At 45.4% G+C, this 25,000-nt stretch overlaps 1 protein-coding gene across 3 annotated transcripts in view; it reads left to right on the top strand.

Moving 5' to 3' along the window:
* Positions 1–25,000, top strand: part of LOC132474823 (cGMP-dependent 3',5'-cyclic phosphodiesterase) — a 119,330-nt gene that overhangs the window by 74,290 nt on the left and 20,040 nt on the right. For all 3 annotated transcript variants that reach the window (XM_060075697.1, XM_060075698.1, XM_060075699.1), the window contains exons 3-9: positions 11,062–11,151; positions 11,533–11,621; positions 15,454–15,563; positions 16,655–16,710; positions 17,311–17,370; positions 17,737–17,893; positions 18,723–18,775. In XM_060075697.1, coding sequence (XP_059931680.1) covers positions 11,062–11,151; positions 11,533–11,621; positions 15,454–15,563; positions 16,655–16,710; positions 17,311–17,370; positions 17,737–17,893; positions 18,723–18,775 — 615 coding nt within the window. The remainder of the gene's footprint in view (positions 1–11,061; positions 11,152–11,532; positions 11,622–15,453; positions 15,564–16,654; positions 16,711–17,310; positions 17,371–17,736; positions 17,894–18,722; positions 18,776–25,000) is intronic.

The raw sequence follows: 25,000 nt of genomic DNA, 5'->3' as shown, positions 1-25,000 counted from the left end.
CGAGGCCAAAAGAGAAGTGGAAAGGATAAAAAACTCTGGAAATGAAGGGGAGAGAGGTGGGTGAGAGCAGAATAAATTAGAGAGAATGACCATCTGAGTTTGAGGCGTATTGATAGAGAGAGAGAGAGAGAGAGAGAGAGAGAGAGAGAGAGAGAGAGAGAGAGAGAGAGAGAGAGAGAGAGAGAGAGAGAGAGAGAGAGAGAGAGAGAGAGAGAGAGAATGATTGAGGGACGTCACGTACGGATAAAGAGAGAGAGCGACAGAGAGAATGAGTGAGAGACATACAGATAGAGAGGGAGAGAGAGAATGAGTGAAAGACACTCGGATAGAGAGAGAGAGAAAGAGAGAGAGAGAGAGAATGGGTGAGAGACAAACGGATAGAGAGAGAGAGTGTAAGTGAGAGAAATGGATAGAATAAGAGGAAGAGAAAGAGGGAGATAATGATACATTATAGACATATGGATAGAGGGGGAGGAAGACCAAGGCATGGAGCTGGGAGAATGGTGAGATTATGTGGGCGTGTGCTCCGGAACACAAGTGTGGGATTAAAATAGAACCAGCAGCCGAATGACGACAATCTGCCTGTCAAACACCTGCAGCCGATAGGCAGAGGGACGGAGAGGGAGAGACTTGCGGACAGAGTGGGGAGGGAGAGAGGCCTGGGGATGGAGTGGGAGAGAGAGAGAGAGAGAGAGAGAGAGAGAGAGAGAGAGAGAGAGAGAGAGAGAGAGAGAGAGAGAGAGAGATACCTGGGGACTGAGTGGGGAGAGAGAGAAAGAGATGGATAGAGGGATGGACATGTGAAAGAAATGGTTAAAAAGATGATAGGGGCGAAAGAAGATAGGGGCGAAAACGGAGAGACGAAAAGAGATGTGGAGATCAGCACTGAGCGGGAAAACCCTTACACTCCCGCGCTGGTTCCACATGTGCTCCACTACGCCAGCTGAGATAGACTTCCCTGTGCATTTTTTACCCGGCCTTAGTCTACCCTTTCCTGGCATTTTGTGAAGGGAGGCCGGAACTCACAAGGGAATCATTGGCCATTCCAACTGCTCATCGAGTGTTTAAGTGTCACTGTCAACAGGGGCTTCCAGAGTGCACCGCCCTGCCTCAAAGGTGAAGGAGGGAAGGCACACAAGACATGTCCAATCTGCTGACTCAAGACCTGCAGTTCACTGTGATTATGGGGGGCTTGTGTCGAGAAAACCTTGCTATCTCCGTTACAAGCCGCCATTTACTGTAGCTTCTCCTGGCATTGCCGGTTGTGTGTTTTTTTGTCCCTTTCATGCTCTCTTCTTCCACCTGTTCTTTGAAACCCATCGCATCTGTCTAAACATGCAGCTGAGAACTGCAACGCAGTTCTTTCATCACTGTTTAATATGCAAATGTCCCAGCAGAAGTACAGCTAAAGGTTAGTTGTGTTTTGTCCAGGGAGTGGGGGGGGGGGGATCGTTTATGAGACAAAGGACGATTTATAGTCCCTCATTTGACTTCATGGGCTGCACAGGGACTTCATCATCGCAGGTCATTCTCAATATATGAAGCTGATCAGGAAAATCTAAATAGCGTATTCTCACTCTATCTCTCTATCTATTATCATTCTCTCTCTCGAAATTATCTCTATCATTCTGTTTCCTCTTCACAATTCCTCTCTCTTTCTCTCTTTCTCTGTCTCTCTGTCTCTCTCTCTCTCTCTCTCTCTCTCTCTCTCTCGCTCTCGCTCTCGCTCTCTTTCTTTGTCATTATCTCTCTCGTTGTGTTTTGTCCTTACCCATCGACTGATGTGTCAATTTCCTTGGCAGACAGCTTGCTTTACCTGTGGGATTGAGTTGCCGTGTGTAGGATGTCAATTTCGCTCTGTCTCTGTCAGTGTCTCTCTCCCTCCCTCATGTACTCTCCGCTGCTCTCTTGTCATTAACTTGGAGGGATACATCCTGTTGGAACATTAATATATTTTCTCTTCGGATTCTCAGTTTAATGGAAACTGCAAGTTATCGACCCCCTGTACATTTCACTGGCGCACGCACCTGCGTGCACACACGCACCTGCGTGCACACACGCATATTCATACAAAGCCATTGGCTAATAATAGCTCTGCTGCTTTAGTACGTTCCATAAAGAGGTAATCCTTATAATTTCCATGGCAACCTAACTTACGATTACCATCTCCCATCCGAGGTGTGTGTGTGTGTGTGTGTGTGTGTGTGCGCGTGTGTGTGTGTGTGTGTGTGTGTGTGTGTGTGTGTGTGTGTGTGTGTGTGTGTGTGTGTGTGTCGCAGGAGCTACTCTACAAGGCCTGGCTGTATTCTACAGTGCATGTGTCTCCAGTTTGTTAGTGATGCTACTGGAGACCCGGCTCTGTTGGAATAACAGCCAGGACCCACAGCAACTCTACAGCCTCTCCTCCCTTGCTGTGTGTGTGTGTGTGTGTGTGTGTGTGTGTGTGTGTGTGTGTGTGTGTGTGTGTGTGTGTGTGTGTGTGTGTGTGTGTGTGTGTGTGTGTGTGTGTGTGTGTGGGTCTGTATGTGCATGAGAATCTCACCACGCATCTGTTGCCACTGATTGACAAACACCATAAGTCGATGGAGCATCGATCAGCTGTCCATTAACTGCAAACACTTAAGGATTAATGCAGTTAATGCTGTCCCTTTAGACCTAGAACTTAGCTTGTATAAAGAATAGACCAATGCACCGCAGACGGCACATGTTTAATGGTTTATCTAAATGGATGAGAGATTAAAGGAGTTAATGAGTGTTTCCTAACAGAATGATTGGCATGGTTAGGTTTTTCGGCATTTCCTTCGTTTTTTATGCAATGCCGTCGTTCAACATAGGGCTGGCTGAAGGTCGGCTGGCGGACTGTTTGAAATGCAGATCAGATTGTTCTCTGAGTTTAGCAGATCAGAGTAGTGAACATTGTGGAGGATAAGACCTCTGCACCATTAGCTGGGCGCTATCCAGGCTAATTGCCCTCACTCATGATAGCCTCTGGCTGAATTTCATTCATCTCACCCTTGCTCTGGCAAACGTGACCATGCATCCCAACAAGAATATTAAACACTTTTGTCATAAGCAGAATGCCATAGTTTCAAACAGTGAAAGTTTCAGTTAGTTTCTAACTATTTAATAGCAAGCTATGCCACACGATACTTGTACTCCAAGTTGAAAAATAATACCAAAGATGATATAGTGACATAGTAGACAAGTGAACATCTGGGCTGTCTGTATATCAGTCTTTTGCGGCCCCGAATCACAGGTGGACTGATACACTTCCGAGGTAGTTATGATTGCTTTTCATGTGCATTTTTGCTGCGGAAGATATCAAGTTTGATACCATCTGTTTTCTATTTCATTTCTCTCGACACAACAATAGTTTACTATTAAAACGTTGGGCTGTCCAGAGGACCGTCCCTCTGCTTGTGAGGCTACTTAGCCGCTGCCAGGGGATTGCTCGTAAGTGGCTCATTGAAGCCTAAGTGACGAAAGCTCTTTTAGGGGAGAGGAGCATGTACTTGAGCAATGCAAATGTGTCACTTAAACCCTGCTAGAGTTGTAACCATGAATATAAAAATGCATGAAAAACCTGATTCAATCTTAATCAAATATGTCAACAAAAGATGAATAAATAAAAAAGTAAATAAATATGAATACATAATTATATATACACATAAACATGAATTAAAGAAATACATTTAAAATGATTTAATAAATCGAACCAGTAATTAAATCCACCACATTTTTATCGTTTTCCCTGACAATAATAATCCAACCGAGCCAGGCCCTTTGTCAAACAGACAAAGGGCTTTCTGAACGTTCAAGTGGCTGACCTCTCTCATCCAGGACGATACCCTCAGCCCGCCTCAAAGGAGGAGGACAGCCAATGCAGACGGCGGTGGGCGAGCGAGGCCCGACGGGGAGAGAGAGGGAGAGTCATAGATAAACGCTGGAGATGAAGGTGTGTTTAGGCATGGTGATCCCAGGTGCCCTTCAACAGCAGCACTCAGGGTGATTAGAAGAGTCTAATGGCATTAGGACAACAGACGGAAGAGGGAGCAGAGAGGGACGTGGGGGAGAGGGACGTTTCAAGGCAGGCTCCACAAGGACGGAACGGGCAGACTTGAGGAGGAGTTGTGTTACGTTTACGGGATTTTTGTGTCTTATTTGAGATGACCGGCTTTGAAAATGTACATTTCTCATGCCAATAAAACCCTTTGGATTCAAAGTGGATTAGTTCATTCAAATGAACTAAGTTTGAAGTTGGAAATTGCGAGTAAGGGCATCAAAGAAAGTGTGAGAAAGGTTAGAGGACCCGGAGCGATATATGTGAATAGAAAAGAAAAAACTGTGATTACGAGAATAAACAAGTGAGATTTACCAGATTGCAGAACCATTGGTGATTCGCTGCTTCTCCTTTCAACTGAAAGATGTTGACTAGCATTTGAATAGACAGGGCACTTTTGGACATGGAGTTGTAGCTCTCCATGGTTTGGATGGGCAAATCCTCCCAAAGAAATGTAACATGACAACCAGAGAGACAGTGAGCGAGAGAACAGGTTGAATATGAATGCGAGTATTAATATTAATATTGTTATGGGATAGGCATCCATTTCTATGTGGTATATGTCAATTAACATAAAAGCTTCCAACAAAATCCCATAAAACCAAATGTTCCCCTCTAATACCAAAAGCAAAATTACTTGCATTAGGTCCATACTAATCATCTGTATATAAGCATTCAAAACTATTACTGAAATGAAATTGCATGCTGTAAAACAAAAAGGAACGAAATACAGAAAAAACGGCAGCTCTGGCAGGGATTTAATATGGTAATAGGCTATTTTGCGCCGTGCCTGCAGCAAGAAGTGAACTGGGTCCATGTTCCTGATTGCTCTGCTATCATTTCTAGCATCTCTGTTTTATGTAGGTGTATAGTGGGTCGATGAATGGTTCAATAAGCAGCACTGTTATCTCTCTCTCTCTCTCTCTCTCTCTCTCTCTCTCTCTCTCTCTCTCTCTCTCTCTCTCTCTCTCTCTCTCTCTCTCTCTCTCTCTCTCTCTCTCTCTCTCTCTCTCTCTCTGTGTGTGAGTGAATGTGTGTATGTGCTTGTGTGTAGCGTCCTGGGGGGAGGTGGGTGGGAGTGGGGAGGGGTGACAGGTGAATTAATATAACAGATGGTTAGAGGTTTATGACAGAGGATGATTGGGAAAGGTCAAATAACACAATGTGACATTTGGCAGACCAATGGGAATGCACACAGACTAAATCATGACACACACACACAAACACACACACACACACACACACACACACACACACACACACACACACACACACACACACACACACACACACACACACACATATACACACACACAGACAAACACACACAACATACAAACAAAAGTGTGTGCTCTATTGTGTCAATGTTTTTTCGATAATGCATGAAGGCTTATCAGACATTTTGCTTGTCCTGTAATTCATATTGATTTCTAAACAAAGCTTCCCAGAAGGGATTTGCAAGTATTTAGATTAATTTTTTGAGAACTCAAGCTGTTGTTTTGTTTCTCTTGCTCACAAATGCGTACAAACTCAAAGACACATCCGCAAGCTCATGCATGCTCATGCATACACGCACACACTCACAGCCACACATAAAAAGTTCTGGCAGAGCTCCAACTTCATTATAGTAGCACTCTGGCAGGCTGATTGAGTGATCAAAGATAATTATATTTAATATTCATATGTAATATCAAACAAAGCATACTCAGGCACGAGATGAATCCTCCCCGCTCTTCCTCTTCCCTCGTTGCATTGCTTCCACCAACCTTCATACACTCAATAGTGCCGCTACCACCATCACCACCACCACATACACCATCATCACCACCATCACCACCACCACATACACCATCATCACCACCATCACCACCACCACATACACCATCATCACCACCATCACCACCACCACATACACCATCATCACCACCATCACCACCACCACATACACCATCATCACCACCATCACCATGCAGCAGCAGCACCACCACCACCACCACCACATACACCATCATCACCACCATCACCATGCAGCAGCACCACCACCACCACCACCATCACCACCACCACCACCATCACCACCACCACCACCATCGCCACCACCACCACCACCACCACCACCACCACCACCACCACCACCATCACCACCACCACATACACCATCATCACCACCATCACCATCACCACATACACCATCATCACCACCATCACCATGCAGCAGCACCACCACCACCACCACCATCACCACCACCATCACCACCACCACCACCATCGCCACCACCACCACCACCACCACCACCACCACCACCACCACCATCACCACCACCACCACCATCGCCACCACCACCACCATCGCCACCACCACCACCACCACCACCACCATCACCACCACCACCACCAACCTTCATACACTCAATAGTGACACTACCACCACCACCACCACCATCACCATCACCACCATCACCACCATCACCACCACCACCACCACCACCACCACCACCATCACCACCATCACCACCATCACCACCACCATCACCACCCAGGGGCGTATCAAGCTTTCCAAAAGTGGGGGTGTTCTGGAATAGGCGAAGAAATAATCATTCCAAATAGCGATGATCAATTATATGAACTTTTACATACATCTAGGCCTACAAAATGGAAGAAATGCGAGCAGATACACTGTGTGTGTGTGTGTGTGTGTATGACTCATTGTGTGTTTGTTTGATACACACACACGCACACACACACACACACACACACACACACACACACACACACACACACACACACACACACATACACACACACACTGTGTGATAAAGCTGAAAGGAGCTTCAGCAGCCTCTGAAGGCTGAAAACATGGATGCGTAGTACAATGACACAAACATGTCTCAACAGTGTAACCGTGTGTTATGTTCAAAAGCACAAGCTGGATCTGTTGGACAGGAAAATGATTGCAGAACAATTAGTTTGTCATAATGAGCAGAGACAAAACACATTTGTAAAGCCACTTGAGGATGTTCAATAACTGTAGCTCTAATGACATTTGGCTAGAGCATTTGTTACTTGCATGTAGTGATGTTATTATGTAGTGACACACAGAGTGAAGGCTACCTGTAGCCCTAGTCAAACCTGTGCATCCCAACCGCGGTAGCACTCGAAACAGATAGCCTATAGCTTGCAACTTGCAAGCACGTCAGTGTCTGCAGAGGGAGAGAAGTCAACTTACTTGTTTTCTCTTGAAAAAGCCGTCTATAGTCCCCTGTCTTTTTCTTTTAGTTTTCGGCATCATTGGCTATATTGCACGAAAAAAGAGAACAGTTTTAAAACTAAAGTAGGCTTAGTTCCAGTCGGAAGAATGAATGGGATCTTATGCTAGGAGGTAACTAGCTCTTGAATAGAGAGCCATGAACCTTGCATCTATTAATGATTAATAATTAATCGCTTAATCGCTTTAATCGCTTAATATGCCTGAAAATGTTGCCTTCATTACAGGCAGTGAATGATGCTGATCTAAAACAGTGATTCAATTCTACCTTTTCATTGAAGGCGTCAAGTCAGTATGCAGCACGAACAGTTAGGCACAGCAATCTGTGAGAAACTGCTTGAATGACCGCGGTCACCGCGCTGAGCTCTCAGGCAGTCGGGTCTCGGGAGCACCGCTGCCAGCGCTTTCTGCAGGCTGCGCAAGCTGTTTAGTCTACGTAACGTCAATTGTAGCGCTGGGATTTACAGAGTGATAATTTGATACAGAGGGATGCAATCATAGCTACCATTTTAAATTGCATACAACAGGCGAACATTTACTATTTTTTATTAGAAAAGCTGATTTTTGTGAGGATTTGACGAACAAAAGTGGAGGGGATGGAATGGCCTTCCAATAGAAGTGAGGGGGATGCATCGTACTCATCCCCCGCGTCTGATACGCGCCTGTCACCACCACCACCATCACCAGCACCACTACCACCACCACCATCACCAACACCAACACCAACACCATCATCATCACCATCACCACCACCAACCTTCATACACTCAATAGTGCCGCTACCACCATCACCACCACCACCACCACCACATACACCATCATCACCACCACCACCACCACCACCACATACACCACCATCACCACCACCACCATCACCATCACCATCACCACCACCACCACCACCATCACCACCACCACCACCACCACCACCACCATCACCATCACCATCACCACCACCACCATCACCACCACCACCACCACCACCCCCACCACCACCACCACCACCATCACCATCACCACCACCACCACCATCACCATCACCAACACCATCATCATCATCATCATCACCAACAACATCATCATCACCATCACCAACAACATCACCACCACCAGCACCACCACCTCCAACACCATCATCAGCAGCACCACCACCAACACCACCAACACCACCACCACCACCATCACCACCATCACCACCACCACCACCATCATCACCACCCCTACCTTCACCACCACCATTTTAAACAGGACATAGCAAACAGATACTAGGGAGCGGATGACAAGCAGCGAGGAGAAAGACATCTCTAGTGATCACCCAGAGAGCGATGTGTGTGAAAGATACCATCTGTTATGTACTGGCTGCCAGAGTCATGCATTTGCGTGCAACAACACAAGGCCCAGGCTCATTATCCTCTCGCTGGTCAAGTCATTCTTTATGATACAGAGACAGTGATTGAATTATGTAATTGTAGACAACATTCATTGCTGAATCAATTAGGGAATTGATTAGGCAATTTTCAACATGCATTATTGTCGTTAGAGCAGCAACTGAAGAAGCAGACCGCCAGCTGAAAGGAATGAGCGGCATGATAACAGATAAGGATGAGACTCCTAATCTCTCCCGTTTTTCCATTAAAAGTCATAGGATGATTAATACAACGCTGTACCTTTTAGAGAGGCCTTTTTATTTTGTCTGACTTGGTCTGTCATCAGATCAGAAAATCCCAGCAAATACAGTCAGGAGACTATCTGTGCTCCTTAATACCAATGTGTGTTACTGTGATTAGCATTACAGTCGAGTACGGTTCGGCTTGCAGCATCAAGTGACTTCTCGGGGGCCATGCTTACATGCTGCACGTTAGAAAAGCCCCTCTTTAACATGTCTCCCTGAACGTATTTGACTTAATAGAGGCTGGGGGCTGACATTTACAACCAAATCCACTCGCTACTCTCTTCACTTCACAGGTTTACATTGGGAAATATTGAAGCATGGATTAAGTTCACGAGTTGGGTCTGAGGAGTAGCATGTCCTTAAAAAACATGAGCCGACCTCTCCAGGAGAGGGGTTCGGCTGGGCCCTGGGGGTTGTACTTTTTGTAAAAAATTGCACACATTACAGATTGTAATTAAACAGAGACATAGAAAATAACACAATTACAACGAATTGGATCTCAGCAGACACATCCTGTTGAGTTTTCCACACACTAGAGAAATCAGAGAGAAACATGATGACTTCCATCCAGCTTCAATTAAACAGAAGCAATCACCAAATTAAAGAAATATCACGTGGGTTACGGAATCTTGTTAAATTTCTTCCAGCTACTTCTTTTCTAACTCTGACATGGTGACAATCTCACCGAAACCAATATGCCTCTCTGAACTTGGTTGCATTGCACAACCAATCAACAACCAACAAAGCGATCAGGTTTGCTGTATTTTAAGAAAATAATTAGAAAGTTTGCCAGGGGAGGTGGAGGCCTACACTGTGAAATGAAATAAAAGTTTAAACCCAATCAAAAGGTAAACAGCCTTTTTCACACAAAGGGGGCCTCCAGATTTAATTGCATTAAAAGTTTTTTTTGACTAGGTGTTTGAATATATCTTTGGGGAGGACACTGCGGGGCCCCACGTGAGAGGGGGCCCCCAGGCTCAGCCCGGGCGGCCTGTGCATTGATCCGCTCATCAACTCCCGAACAACCTTATCAGTGGCGTCCCCGTCGGCTGGTTCTCACTGGGCTGTACCATCGCGCCGCTGCTCTCCTCGGGCTGCCACTGTGTGTGTTCGCCCACTGTGTGTTATCTCCATGATATTCGGCCTTGTACAGGAGCAATCAATGCCTCCATTCAAACAACTCTTCAAACTGTGCCACCTCTTTTCAGATATAATAGTTTTTATGAAACTTTGTGATGCTGGCTTTGATGAGGAAATATCACTTTTTATATCTGCTTTGGCACATTTAACTGTTTTGTCCTTTGGGAGCCTGTGTACTCAGTCAACCCCTGACGGGATAGAAACAGTTAGTTTGGGTCAAAAGGCTCTTCCATTCCAGTCCAAGCTGATGTTTGAGTGTGAAGCTAGAAGTGACTAAACAACTCTGAATGAATGCTTTTTCAATTTAACATTTTTTACGTTTTGAATTGTAATGATAATACCTGTCAAGTTAAGTCCAAGATTATGCCTTGGGGACAATTATTCCATTGTGTCTAATTGGGCGAATTCCTGCATGATTGAAATAATTTCATGTTTTAAGAAGATGGATTTAACGTGGAAGGATACATTTATTTGGAGTTCATCCATCCGTTGTTTCGTTCTCATCTAACGAAACTCCACACAGATTTAGTTTCAGAGTTTCACAATTGAGCCATTGAGGAAGGCCAGAGTTGAAAAGGACAGCGAAACACTGGCTGTCCACTCAGTGGAATATGAACTGAGCAAACATGAGACACTTTTAGACATGAGGGTTCATCCAAAATATACAGATTGCTGTGCATTGGCTGACTTTGACATAGGTTTGGCCTGGGACGTAGTGTTTTTTTCTAGACATACTGATACATGTGAAAATGACGCTTTGACAAAACTCAGGTACTATATAAATTTTGCGGTAAGAATATTAATGAAACCTTGGCCCAGAGGCCTGAGGGTTTCAACCCTGGACATTTATACCGTGAACAAGTAGACCTCTGGGAACTGTGTCAGCCAGGTGGAAAACTGTTCAATGTTTGTCTTTCTTCCCAGGATGCTTTGCTGCGGTTGGCAGCGGTCGTCAATGTTCGCTCGCTACGAGATGCCCTCCGAGACAGCGTACAGGAATTGCTACCCAGCACGGTACACACCTTCTCACAAACACACTCACACACACACACACTCACACACACACTCACACACACACACACATACAAAGAACCGAGCCGAACTCGTAAATTACCTTGATGTGTTACGGGAAAAACACACCTCTTAATATTCAGAGTGGCAAAAGCCAATGTCCCAGCCCTGTCACACACTGAGAAACGCAGTCCAAGACTCTCTCCCCAATGAATATAAGGTCATCCCCAGTTGAAATGTGATTAATGTGAAACTGTGTGTGTGTGTGTGTGTGTGTGTGTGTGTGTGTGTGTGTGTGTGTGTGTGTGTGTGTGTGTGTGTGTGTGTGTGTGTGTGTGTGTGTGTGTGTGTGTGTGTGTGACTGTGCATGGGCTCATGTTACAGGAGTGTGTATGTGTCTACATTCTGGAGGGAGACTCGCGGCTGCTGTGTGATGACCCGCCGCACGAACTGTCAAAGGAGGGAAAAATCAGGTACACACTGTTTGTTTGTGCATGTGTGTGTTTCTGTGCGCATCTGTGTGAGTGCCTGCATGTGCTTGCCCTCTCCCTCGCTCTATCTCGTCTCTCCAACACTCAACCTCTCAACCTCTCTCCACCAGCCGTTCCTCTCCATCCCTCTCCATCTTTTTTTCCTTTTGCCTTCCCCTCTCTATTTCCTGTTATATCATCCCATGAAACAGATTATATAAATCACAGAGACGGACACAAAAAAAACACACACACTAAACCAAATCGAGGGCAGAGGTGTTGTTTTCTTTCTTCAAAGAAAGTGTAGAAAGCTATCCAGAGTGTAAGCTACTCCACAGAAGGTTCCCGGTCTCTCTCTCTCTCTCTACTTCTTCCTGTCTCTTCCCCCCCCCCCTTGTATCCCTCCGTCTCCGTCTGTCTCGGGACTTAATCTGTTCACTGGCGGAGGGCGTTCTGGGGATAATACACAGGGTGAAGAGGAACCCAAGGGTCCCTTAGTGAGACACTGCGATCCGCTCCTTCCTTAAGTGCTCTCCCAAGCTCTAAGTCCCGGTGTTGCTACCCTCCTGGCTCCGCATCCCTGCACTGCTGTCCTGCTCGCAAGGCGGCACGGGCAAAAGGCAACACTGCATTATTGATGAAACTGTCTGTGTCAGATGAGATCCCATTTACAACCCCTCCACGGTCAAACGTCCACACTCAAACGCTCTCTCTCTCTCTCTCTCTCTCTCTCTCTCTCTCTCTCTCTCTCTCTCTCTCTCTCTCTCTCTCTCTCTCTCTCTCTCTCTCTCTCTCTCTCTCTCACCATCAACTTGCTCTCTTTTCCTCATTCAACCTCCCTCTCTCTCTCTCTGTCTCTCCTTCACTCTCTCTATCTCTCTCCTCCAATCTGCCTCTCTCTGGCTGTTGTTTTTCCTGTCACTCTCCCTCTCTTTCCGAGTGGCTGGCTCGTTTTGCATTTATTAATCTATCACTCTCTCTCCCTCTCTTTCGCTCTCTCTCACTCTCTCTCCTTCGAATACACACCCATGTATTATAAACAGAGAAACACTAACACCAACACACACACTCACACACGCACACATGCACACACACATCTAAGCAGACGCATGCGTTTTTTGTCAATGTTTACCAACCAACAAGCACACCTGTATAGAAAATCCAAGTGTGACCGAATACACTCTTACATAACCATCCTCTCCACACAACAGCCAAAGGCTAGTGCTAGCTCTAGAACGCTACATAGAGGAGCTGGATGTTTAAAACGATAGTCCATTTTATTCTGGTCCAAGAATCACCTGCTCACACAAACACACCGACTGACATAAATACACACGGACTCTTCAACTTGCCTTATCAATTTAAACCACTTTGTTAAAATCCCTCTCCAGCCCATAAACGAATAAAAGGGTTATAACCAGAACCTTGGAACATATACAGCAAATGCACACATTTGTGCGTGTGGACACACGCACACATTCTCTATTTTGCCTCTCTCGGACACACTCTAACACACTTTGCCCTACCCGCTCCACTGCTCTCTTGCCTATGCAGACAGGCACTCTCGCACACACACAACATCAACCACTCACACACACACACACACACACACACACACACACACACACACACACACACACACACACACACACACACACACACACACACATAGTACTGAAAGCTGTGGAATAATCAGGTTTGAGCTGCAGCGGCTGGCAGAAGGGTGCTGGCCATAACCTGTTAGTGTAAATGTCCAAACAAGGCAGCTATCCACTGTTAAATACACTGTAAGAGGTACACAAACATTGTTAGAAAACCAGGTTTCTGACACACAGACAAGGTAAATAAATAGGTACATCTGAAATATAGTTTATTTAGCAAACAGTAGTACGTCTGTTTAAATCTAAACCTTCCTAACTAGGGGGACAGAGACACTATTCGAGCGAGTCTGTTTCGGTAGGATTTAGCACTGGAAACAGTGGAAGCGTTCGGCATAAAGGGCTGTCGATCATACTGGCTCAATACAGTAAACCACTGCTAAGCTTTGGGAAAATAACGGGAGGAGCCAAATCAGCTGTTTTGGAGTGTTCTTTTAACTCTTATTCACTTTTGCATCATCATTTAGCAGAAACCTTTATCCAGAGTGACTTACGCTGAATGCAGACGCATATGGTTGATGAGCAGTTAGGGCTTATGCATCTTGCTCAAGGATGCTCAGGGTAAGCTAGGACCTTATGGAGTGGACCCAGTATAGTTTATATTGACTCAGTCACCCGAGTCACTACAGCGTATGGCCACTTATTATTACATACTCATTAAAACTTTGGGGGAAAGCTGGTGAATGTACAACCTCAATTTCAAATTCATGAATTAATGAATACATTTGGCGTTTTTGCTTATGTTTTTCCCAGGGGCTTTGCATTCAGGTCTGGTTTTATACCCTGGTGTATTTTAAGCTTGTTTACTGTATTCCAATGAGGCCATAAATAACCTTGTCAGAAGCAAATCATCGATTTGAGTTCCACCAGGATTTTTCCGATGTTTTCATGAATTGTATATGTCTATCCAGAATATGACATTTATTTCCCAACAAGCAATTAAAATATTATTTTTGGTATATCAGAGATCTCATTAATAAGGTTTATTTATGAGATAAATTTGACACTCAATCTCACTGAGTGATAGTAGCTGCTCTGTGAGACCAATAAGCTATAATGCAGGCATGCACCAAAAACCTATCACACATATGTCACATGTAGACGATGGGAATCCTTTTCGGGTCCTCCACATCTTGCAACTGCTGTTGAATATTGACTTGAAGACAACAGACATCTGATAACTGCTCCCTACGAATGAAACGCTTCAAGGCATTTTACCTTTCAACATTTTGACCCAAATTCTTTACGCAATGTGTTTGATGTTCTTCAGGATTGATCTGTTTTTACACCCACATTCAGATTCCCTTATTCAGATTTTTGCCTCAGCATAACAGGGGTTCTCACGATTACAAAATATTGATGTTGACTACCAAACAAGTACAAACACAGTTTAATGCCACATCAATACTGCATTTATGATGACTAGAACATCCATCAGTACGGGGACGTGAAGGCAGCTCTTACCCTGAATCATTGCGCACTGCAGTGGATTGACTGCAAAGGCCTTTTCAAGCTCTGTAAGCATCTAATGGAATAACCCCTAAACTGACCTGTCGTGTGTGTGTGTGTGTGTGTGTGTGTGTGTGTGTGTGTGTGTGTGTGTGTGTGTGTGTGTGTGTGTGTGTGTGTGTGCATGCATGCGTGTGTGTGTGTGTGTTTGTGTATGCTTGAGTGTGTATGTGTGTCTCTGGACATTCATATTTGAACAGATGCTTGTCTAATATTTTAGCATGCAAAAGCTGCCCTCTGAATGGAAGACAATGGACAGCCTGAAGAGACTCTGTAACAATCACACCTGGCCACACACCTGTCCAGATCATAGACAGACACACACCCACATGCACATACACAGTATTATTCTGGGCGCATGTGATTCCAAAAGGAATAATAGGCCCATTCAGACACACTCTTTGTCAGTAAATGCTTTCACAAATGCTCTTCTATTACCAATGCAGTGGCCTTGTTTTGTGGCCATTTATTTCCATTGCCCCCTCCCACCAAAAAACCAAACACCCCATTTCTCTCTCTCTCTCCCTCTCTCCCTCTCTCCCCCTCTCTCTCTCTCTCTCTCTCTCTCTCTCTCTCTCTCTCTCTCTCTCTCTCTCTCTCTCTCTCTCTCTCTCTCTCTCTCTCTGATAATGCCCATAGCGCTGTGTTGTGTGTTCTCTGGTCACCAGGAGTCTCCTGGAGCAGCTGAAGCGTCACCAATGTGCCGGGCTCCCCCCCGCCGAGCTGCCAGAGAAATACAGAGCCTGCTTGGCCACGCCCTTACCTGCCCACAGGAGAGGTGTGGGAACATGTTTTGGGCTTAATATTTGTGTTTGTGTGTGTGTCTTCGTGTGTGTGTGTTTGTCTAAGACTGTGTGTGTGTGTGTGGGCCATGTGTCTTAATGTGGTCGTGTGTGTGTGTGTGTGTGTGTGTGTGTGTGTGTGTGTGCGCGTGTGTGTGTGTGTCTGTGTCTGTGTCTGTGTCTTGTGTTAGCTGGTTAAATGTTTTATCGTAACAGGTGTTTGATGCGCATAACTATTTGTGTTTTTGTATCTCCTCATATTGTGTGTGTGTGTGTGTTAGTTTGTGTGTGTGTAGCTACAGTATGTGGGCTTTGGGGATCTACGGGCAAAATTAAAAAAACACGAGTAAAACAAAGAATAGAGAGCAATGGCTGTGTGGGAGGAAGGAGAAAAGCAAAAGAAAGGAGGAGGTAACAGTGGGGAACAAGAGAGGGTGATTGGAGGAAGAGTGGTGCGAGGCTGCGTGGGAGAACAGACAGCTGGAAAATAAAAGTTAAACACTCCTGTTTGTACAGGAGAGCGGATGGATGAGGCGTTCCGATGCCTCGCCGGTGCGTTGAGGCGCTGGTTACTGGTGGGGGGCCGTGCACCACCCTGTCGGTTTACTGTAGAGACCCCGCATCCCTGGAACTATTCACTGTCTCACACACACAGCCGCACCGCTTGCACGTATGCACGCACGCATACATACATTGTTCCTTAAGTTCTCTTCTCGTCACTGGCTCTAGTTGCCACTATGATCAGATCTACATCTTACTGGGTGTTTGCTGTTACTTAGGGTTAGCGTTACATACACACATAAATATCCAAACACAATGTTTTCTGGTGGAAGGAAGGAAAAAGGGATGAGAGAAATTGGGTGAGAACAGGGAGAATGAGAGAATGAAAGTGTTGCACAAGGACCCTTAGGGTCTCGTTCCCTTCCTCCCTTGTTTCTCGTGCTTATCCCATTAAGAGCTTAGAGTGACACAATTCCGGGAGGGAGAGAGTGAGAGAGGTCGAGGAAGAGAGTGCCTATTTTAAGATCATGGTGAAAACGTACGTGTACCTATGTGTCATTCTTTCCACTTTTTGTCTTTATTTCAGCTCTTGTCATTCCTATCTTGGACCCAGACCGTAAGAAGGCTATCTGTGTCTTGCTGGTGAGTTAACATGCGACTCCTCACTCTCTTTCTCTATCTCTCTCTCTCACTCTCGCTCTCACATGAAATACCTTTTTTTTCTTCTGGTTCGACCCAATGAGTCGATGCTCTCTGCAGCGCGACTGCATCCAAAGACAAAGGTCATGTACACACGCAAGGCAGGCATGCGTCCACATGCAGAATCACACACCAGACGGTGATCCTCTATCATCCTCACATGCTTGTATGCCCTCAGATATACACACACACCAACACACACGCAAATGCACATGGACAGTGGTAAATATTCTCTCCCCGGCTCCCAGATCTCTTCTCTCTTGCATGAAGATTGACCCACAAGAGGGCTGAAAGAACATGACTCACAGGACTACATGTCAACTTGCCTCAAAGATTTATCAACCTGCACATTTTCCTTACAATATGGAAGACGTGTGAATTCTTCACTTTCTTTACTTGACAGTTTGTTTGTGTGTGGGTTGTGTCTGTGCGTGTGTAATGTGTGTGTGTGTGTGTGTGTGTGTGTGTGTGTGTGTGTGTGTGTGTGTGTGTGTGTGTGTGTGCGTGCGTGCGTGCATCGGTGTCTGTGTGTGTGTTCTGCAGGTGGGTTGTAAGCCACTTGCTGACCAGGATGAAGTGTGTCTCAACACGCTAGAGAAGCACGTAAGGATTTGTCTCCCAGTCCCCCCACATAATGGACCGCTATGCATCAGTTCAGAATAGAAAAAAGAAAAGTTTTACACTTCAACATTATCATTTCAAACTTGTTCCTCCACAGGTTTAGCTTTTTTCATTATCAATTTAAATGAATAAAAGACACACAGCAATGTGTTCCCATGCATATATTCAAACTAGAGGCGCAATGCTCTGGTGAATTAAATATGGGAAAGAAAACACAGCCTAACATATTAATGTTCAACTCAGCCCCTTAAATAAATATTGGATTCTGTGATGCTGTTAATTAATTGACGTGATGTGTGTTCATGTGCGTGTGCGTGTGCGTGTGTGTATGTGTGTGTCTCATCTCAGGCTTCGGTGGCATGTGGGCGTGTCCAAGCCATCCAGCTACCTTACCCTCAGCCGCCCCTTAGTCCCTCCCCTATTCAATCCCACAATGTACTGCTGGGCCTCGATGTCCCGGACCAGGATTACTGCGAGCTGGACCGCAACATTCTACAGCTCTGCGGTATTTACACTCACACACACACATGACTATCACAGCCACACGCGCATTCCCCTAGACAGACATACTGTCATGTTCTGGGGATGAAATTGCACCCTGAAGATATCACAAAAATCACAATTTCAACAATTTCATAAATTATACCATTGCAAATATTCACAGCGAGCAACACAATAATGATATGGCACACTATTATTCCAAAAAATGCAAACATATGCATGGGAATGTACTGTATGTGTGTGTGTGTGTGTGTGAGGACGTGTAGTGTATGATAATCCTGGAAGGCCATGTGCGAGAACCTTTATGAATTTATATAGGTTCTGTCCACAGAAGGAAGTCCCCAGCAAACACAAGCCATGGAAAGCAGGGAATGTTTTTTTGTATTTCTTGTTTTGTGAAAGCAGTGTTTAGAAACTCATGAATAATGGAATTGAGTCTGTAATGTTGTCTGCCTCCCTTCTGCCTGCCGACACCCAAACGTACACATGTTGCACTTAGGCACGCACACACCCCATCATTCCGCATACTCTGTGTTTAGTTTTACGTTGACAGCGAAATTTCCTGCACTTGTTCACGAGCACTCGGGTTCCTAACCCTTTGGCTTCCTGTGTAGTCGGCACGGCGCTGCACTGCCGTCTAGTCCCGCTGTGTTCATGCATTGTGTCTTCCTCACCCCCCCAGGATTGCTTTCCCAACCGTCAAACTTAGGCGCACGCTGCGCATACCCAGACTTTCCACTGCTCTGAATCTGCAGATCTCTTCTTCCTCTTCTTCGGACTGTATCACTCTCATCGTTTCTCCCTCCATCCCCCCCTCTGCTCTTCTGATACAGGTGAGCTGTACGACCTTGATGCCACAGCGCTCCAGCTCAAGGTCATCCATTACGTAAGCACACTCACTCAGATCTATTTGTCTAATCAGTTTAAATTTTCAATTTTAAGTTGATTTGTGATATATGCATTAGAGTACAATTAGTACACGTCATTAAACGGTATTAATCTCTGGAATCCTGCAAACAACCAGTTACAAATAACAGCACAATTAAAGGCAAGACAAGGCAAGGCATTTTATTTATATAGCACTTTTCATATACAAGGCAGACTCAAAGTGCTTCACATACAAACATTGTCATACAAGAAAAGATATGCAAAGAAATAAGTAAAATAGATCAGCATTTTAGAAAGTGCAATGTATATAAGATCAGATCAAGAGTCTCTCTGGTACTCACGTTGGGACTCCAACCCGACCTAAAGGAATTTGGTACCCACGTCGGGACTCGTACCCGACCTAAAGGAACTTGGTCCTTTCTCTGGGACTCCAACCCAGATTCTTGGGCTCTAACCCAGACAGAACTTGGGTCTCAACCCCTTGTCCTCTCTCTCTGGTATCAGATCATGTATCTTTTTGGTAAAAATAGAAAATAAAGGGAAAGTTAAAAAAGCTTTTTAGAAAGTGCAATGTTTTTAAGATTTAGCAGAAAAATCCTGCTTTACCATGTTTCGTGTTTACTCTGGGGATAATTAACCGATTGGTCTCAGAAGATCTTAGTGGTCTAGAAGGCTTATGTAGTGGAAGCATATCAGTTAAATATTTTGGGCCTAAACCATGTAGGGATTTATAGGTTAGCAACATGATTTTAAAATCAATTTTCTGACCTACAGGAAACCAATGTAATGATTTAAGAATTGGTGTACGGTAATAAGTTCAAATTTTTTGTACAAGTTGTACATGTACAAGTTTTTGTATGTCTTCGGTGGACATGAGCCCTGTAAGTCTACATTTTTAAGGTGATAATCTGCAGATTTTGTAACTGATTTCATGTAACTGTCTAAATGTAAATCTGAATACATGATAACCCCTAGATTTCTGGCTTTGATTGAGGTTTTCAGGGACAGAGAGTGAGGGTGTTGGGTTACTTTAAGCCTTTCCGTTTTAGCACCAAATACAATCATCTCAGTTTTGTCCTCATTTATTTGAAGGAAATGTCGGCACATCCAGTCTTTCACTTGCTCGTAGTCCAACATAGTTGGGGAGGAGCTGTCTCTATCAGAACGGTTGCACTGTTATTTTGTTCCAGCCATGTTTCAGTTAAAAACATAAAATCCAGTTTAGAAGTGGTAGTAAAATCATTAACTAAAAATGTTGTCCATGGCGTCGGGCAGGATGTTGTCTCTCTTCAAGGTCTGTGGTGTGTCTGCTCTCCGTGTGTCAGATAGTGGCAGAGTAGATATGTGGGGGAGTCTGGAGTCTGGCTTCTTCTCCACCTGTGCTCTGACTGTTGCCTGTGCGTCAGACCATGGAAGGGTCGATTTGTGAGAGAGTGAGAAGAGAAGATTGTCCCTTAACAGTTTGAGCCTAATCTGTTTGGGGGTAGGCCATCTGCTCTGAAAAGATATTTGTGCCCCCAGAACAAGTTGAAATTGTCAATACATTTTGCAGTTTCAGAAAACAATTGCGCCAAAAACCAGGAAAAACCTGGTTTAAAGTCACACAGCGAGTGAGTGGACGAGCGAGTAGAGCGAGCGGCAGCGCGTGTGTCTAGTGAAGAAGCGAACGAGTCCGGTAGAATAATGTACCCATCCTGTCAATAATCGGTGGCCGCTTCATTCCGACCTATAAGCAGATAAACTGCCAGTCAAATCACACAAAACAATAGAGACAGGATCACACAGGCAATTTTTTTCGCGCTTGGCCCACTCTGGATAAATGTCGTTCATATCGCATATAAGGACTTCGACGGCTGTGGAGAAATACAATCCTCCGTAGCCACGGAGAGCTGTCATCACAGAGAGGGCATCTCGTCGCATACTTACGGCATCGATAGGAGGGGGCACGGTCAGCAGACTATTATTTAGATAAATTATTAGCAAATTTCAATCTGACAATTTGACTGGAGAGTTTTCTGCCTTCTCACACCGCGAGACAGGTTCTTGGCTTTGAGTGTCGCGATTTCGGTTTCGATACGCGTATCGTTACAGCCCTACTAATCAAACATTTAAATCAAATCCAAATATCTGTTAGATATCATAAACAAATCCAAGTAAATCGGTTAGATATCATAAACAAATATCTCTAATTACAATATCACTATGATATCTAATTCACTGTGTTGTAAAATAACAATGGTCTTCCACACAAACATTTCCACCATGTGCGCCTCTACCAAACGGCCCCAAGACGTCACTAAGGACGTCTGCGCCGTCCCATGCGCTGTCACATGGAAGACATGACAAACGGGAAAAAGTGCCAGAAACATAGGCCTACGCATTGTGCAAACTACACCTTAGTTCAAAAAATAAATTACATACCAATGCGTGCTCTCGTGTCCTCCAATGCACAAACCCTTCATTACCCGGCCGGAAATCGCGGACATTTATTGCCTCACCCGTGATCACTAACCTCGTGCCGTAATCAGGCAAGTGCCGCCCAGTGTGTTTACAAATTGAACACTTGTGATTTGCGCATTTCACCTCCACGCCACTAGAGGTCGTCATCAACGATGCAATGCTATTTTTTAATCTAAATGCGATCTCTGTCTTTACAGTATTTCTGAAGTTGTTGAAGAAAACGCTATTCCATGTGTGAATTAGGCCATATCATTTGGCCATAAACTGAGCCATTTCAAGTTTGAAATTCATGTGGTCATGCATCTGTCTCATCGGAGTCTGCAAACGCGCTGATCAAAATATAAACTCTTCAGATTCAAATGCGCTCATGGCTCTTAAAGGGGATGGGAGATGGCACTCTCATTGGTTTATTGCACGTTACGGCCAAACCACACCTACGGGTAATTAGGCTACTTCAGACCAACCCTTTTTAGATTTGCGCCGGGCGCAAGAGTCATTTATGCGCTGGTAAAATAGCAACAATAGCTACTTGCGCTTGGCGCTTCTCACTTGCATTTCAGACCATTAAAATAGGGCCCTTAATGTGTATTTTGTCCAGTGTGTCCAATAGATCAGTGTAAACCCTCTTCAGAAGTTCTGACTGTTCTCTTGAATATCATTAAGTCCTGCATGCACAATAATCTGTGAGATTTTGGGGTTTTCCAATATGATTGTGGCACGTTTCTGGTTGATATCACTAGCCATCACATCTGGGAAGTAGCATGTTTTGATATTAATTACCGTTTATATCCTTGATGGTTGAGTCTCCTATAATCAGAGTGTCTGGTTCATCTGCTTTCTGTGAGGTGGGCCCTTGTTGGCTTGAGGTGGCGGTAGCAGACGCATTCGCAGCTCGCCTCCGTGGCGACTGGTTCTATGTTCCATCTCTTTCCGCGACGTCCGTCCAGACATATTTCTGGGCTCAGGGGTGCACGGGTGGCCGACGCACGCGCAGCTCGCCTCCATGGCGACTGGTTCTTGTTCCGTCTCTGTCCGCACCATCCGTCCGGACGCATCTCGGGGCTCAGGGGTACACGGGTGGCCGACGGATGCACAGCTCGCCTCTCTGGCGACGGGTTCATGGTCGGTCTCTGTCCGCACTGTTTGTCCGGACGCATCTCGGGGCTCAGGGGTGCATGGGTGGCAGGCGTGTTTGTGTACTCTTGAAGTGGCAGGAACCGGTTCTTCAGCGGCAGGGCTAACTTCAGTGACGGGCTAATTCGGCTGATGCATGCAACTTTAGCTTTGGGTAGTTTAAGCATTTGGCGTTAGGTGAACTTGTTGATTCACTTTGGTGGTTTGAGGCATGTAGTGGCAGAAGCAGAGGGTTTTGTCATGGAAACCATAGCCTTGTTGGCAGAGGCGCCGCGTCCCATTAGGCATACCAGGCAATTGCTTGGGGCCCCGGGCCACTACTAGGGCCCCCAAAAGCCCCCCCCCCCCGTCAACAATCGGCCCCCTAAGAATTCTTGCTTGGGGCCCCCACACTACCTCGCAACGCCCCTGCTTGTTGGAGCAATATGATTGTGTGAAGGCATCATCAGGCCATTTGAGACTCTCATGGCACTCTTCTTAACCCCACGACCCCGTCCCAACCCTCTCGGCTGTGGCCGAGCAATGAATACATTAAAAAATAAGAAGCAAATATAGATAATCTGTGTTGAACATGTATTAAAGTACCACGCCATTTTAAGCCGAAGATGATCCCTGAACCACACACACACTTAGGGCCCTATTTTAACGGTCTGAAGCGCAAGTGGGAAGCGCAAAGCGCAAGTAGCTTTGTGGGCGGTTCAACGGCGCTATCGCTATTTTACAGGCGGATAAATGACACTTGCGTCGCGGCGCAAGTGTCAAAAGGGTTGGTCTGAAGCAGCCTAGTTACCCGTAGGTGTGGTTTGGGCGTAACGTCCAACAAACCAATGAGAGTGCCAGCTCCCATCCCCTTTAAGAGCCATGAGCGCATTTGAATCGGACGAGTTGATATTTTGACAGCGCGTCTGCAGTCTCCGATGAGACAGATGCACATGAATTTCAAACTGCAAATGGCTCAGTTTATTGCCAAATAATATGGGCTAATTCACACATGGAATAAGGGGTTTTCTTCCACAACTTCAGAAATACTGAGTCCTCAAATACATTTCGGCAAAGAAAACGTATATGATATAACATATGATATGCGGTAACTGTGGTTCTATTTAATGATATACGCAATACATTATAAACATTGTTTCTTATCGGTATTGTATGCTATCCTAATATGCATGTGTCCCCGCGGTAACAGACATTGCCATTGATTGTATTATGCGTTACGTGTTTAGTTTGCGTGTGTTTAAACAGAGCACACACGCGCGCCCGCATTCATTCATTCTTTTTAACACTGTACTCGCGGTAAAACAATGTTTTTCACGATCAAATACTCATCAATCCTAAAAGTTATGGGCATGTAGGCCTACACCATGTCTCTGTCAAGAAAATATGTGTTTGCTGTAGGCCTACGGTGTTTGCAGATGCATTGATTTAAAAGTACAATTTATTACCGCTGCATCAGCTGTTCTTTCCCAAATAATTTACCAAGAATGTGCGGCTAGGTAGATGGGAGAAGCAAAGTGTATGCGCGAGGTGCACAAGCAGTCCGTATGCATCGCATGCGCATGTATGCATGCGCCCTTAAAATAGCATCTGAACAACGCGCCACTGACTTTAAACCAGGTATTTCCTGGTCAGTAGCGCAATGGTATTCAGAAACGGCAAAATACCCTTTGCGCCAGAACACGCCTCCTCCTTCCGCCGAACCGCCCCTTGGGGCGCATGATCAATCCCTAATTTACCGGCGAGTGGCGGTGGTGGGAAAAGAACGCTCTGCGCCAGTTGTAAACTAGCAACGACACATGCGCCAGTGACTAAGTCACTTGCGCCGGATGCAAGATAGGGGCAGGACATTGCCTCTGATTCACCATACCTGCAGCCTTTCCATCAAAACCCATGCAGCCGGCCACAAGCCACCACAACCAATGAATGCTTATAGAAATAAATCAACAAAAACAATTCAATTAAAATCGAATGATGCTCCCACTGATCCGCGTGGCATATCGTTAATCTTTTTACTTCTTAAGTATGCTGGGCTGCCTGTGAGTGTTGGACGGAAGGGCGGAGATGAGAGGAAGGGGACGATGCTGGGACTTGCTTCTGAACAGGCCATGCTCGGTGGGGAACCAAGTGCTCACGATGGTTGTTAGGCGGATTAACAGTGTCGTGGGAAAAGGGGTTAGAAGGGTTTCATCTTCCCTTTTGTGTGCGTGCAAGGATTGTGCAGACGCGTTTTATGTGTGCGCACACTTGCCATCTGTGCCTTCTGTGTTCACTGCTGTGAAACGGTGCTGTGCGTGTAGCGTGCATGTTTTTTTTTTGCAATTGTAAGTGTGGTGTACATGTGTGTGTGCGTGTGTGTTTGTGTACGACGTATGTAGTCCTTTGTGTGTGTGTGTGTGTGTGTGTGTGTGCGTGTGTGAGTGTGTGTGCGTGTTTGTGTGTGTGTGTGTGTGTGCATGTGCAGATGCATCATACGTCGGTCTGTTGCCTATGACGTATGCTGGTAGGTCTGACATTGCTGTTTGTGTGTGTCTGTGTGTGTGTGTCTGTGTGTGTGTGTGTGTGTGTGTGTGTGTGTGTCTGTGTGACTGTGTGTGTGTGTGTGTGTGTGTGTGTGTGTGTGTGTGTGTGA

This window comes from Gadus macrocephalus, chromosome 16 (assembly GCF_031168955.1).
Source record: "Gadus macrocephalus chromosome 16, ASM3116895v1".
NCBI lineage: Eukaryota > Metazoa > Chordata > Actinopteri > Gadiformes > Gadidae > Gadus > Gadus macrocephalus.
Note: the sequence above shows the minus strand (reverse complement) of the source record. Positions and strands in the feature narration are given on the sequence as shown.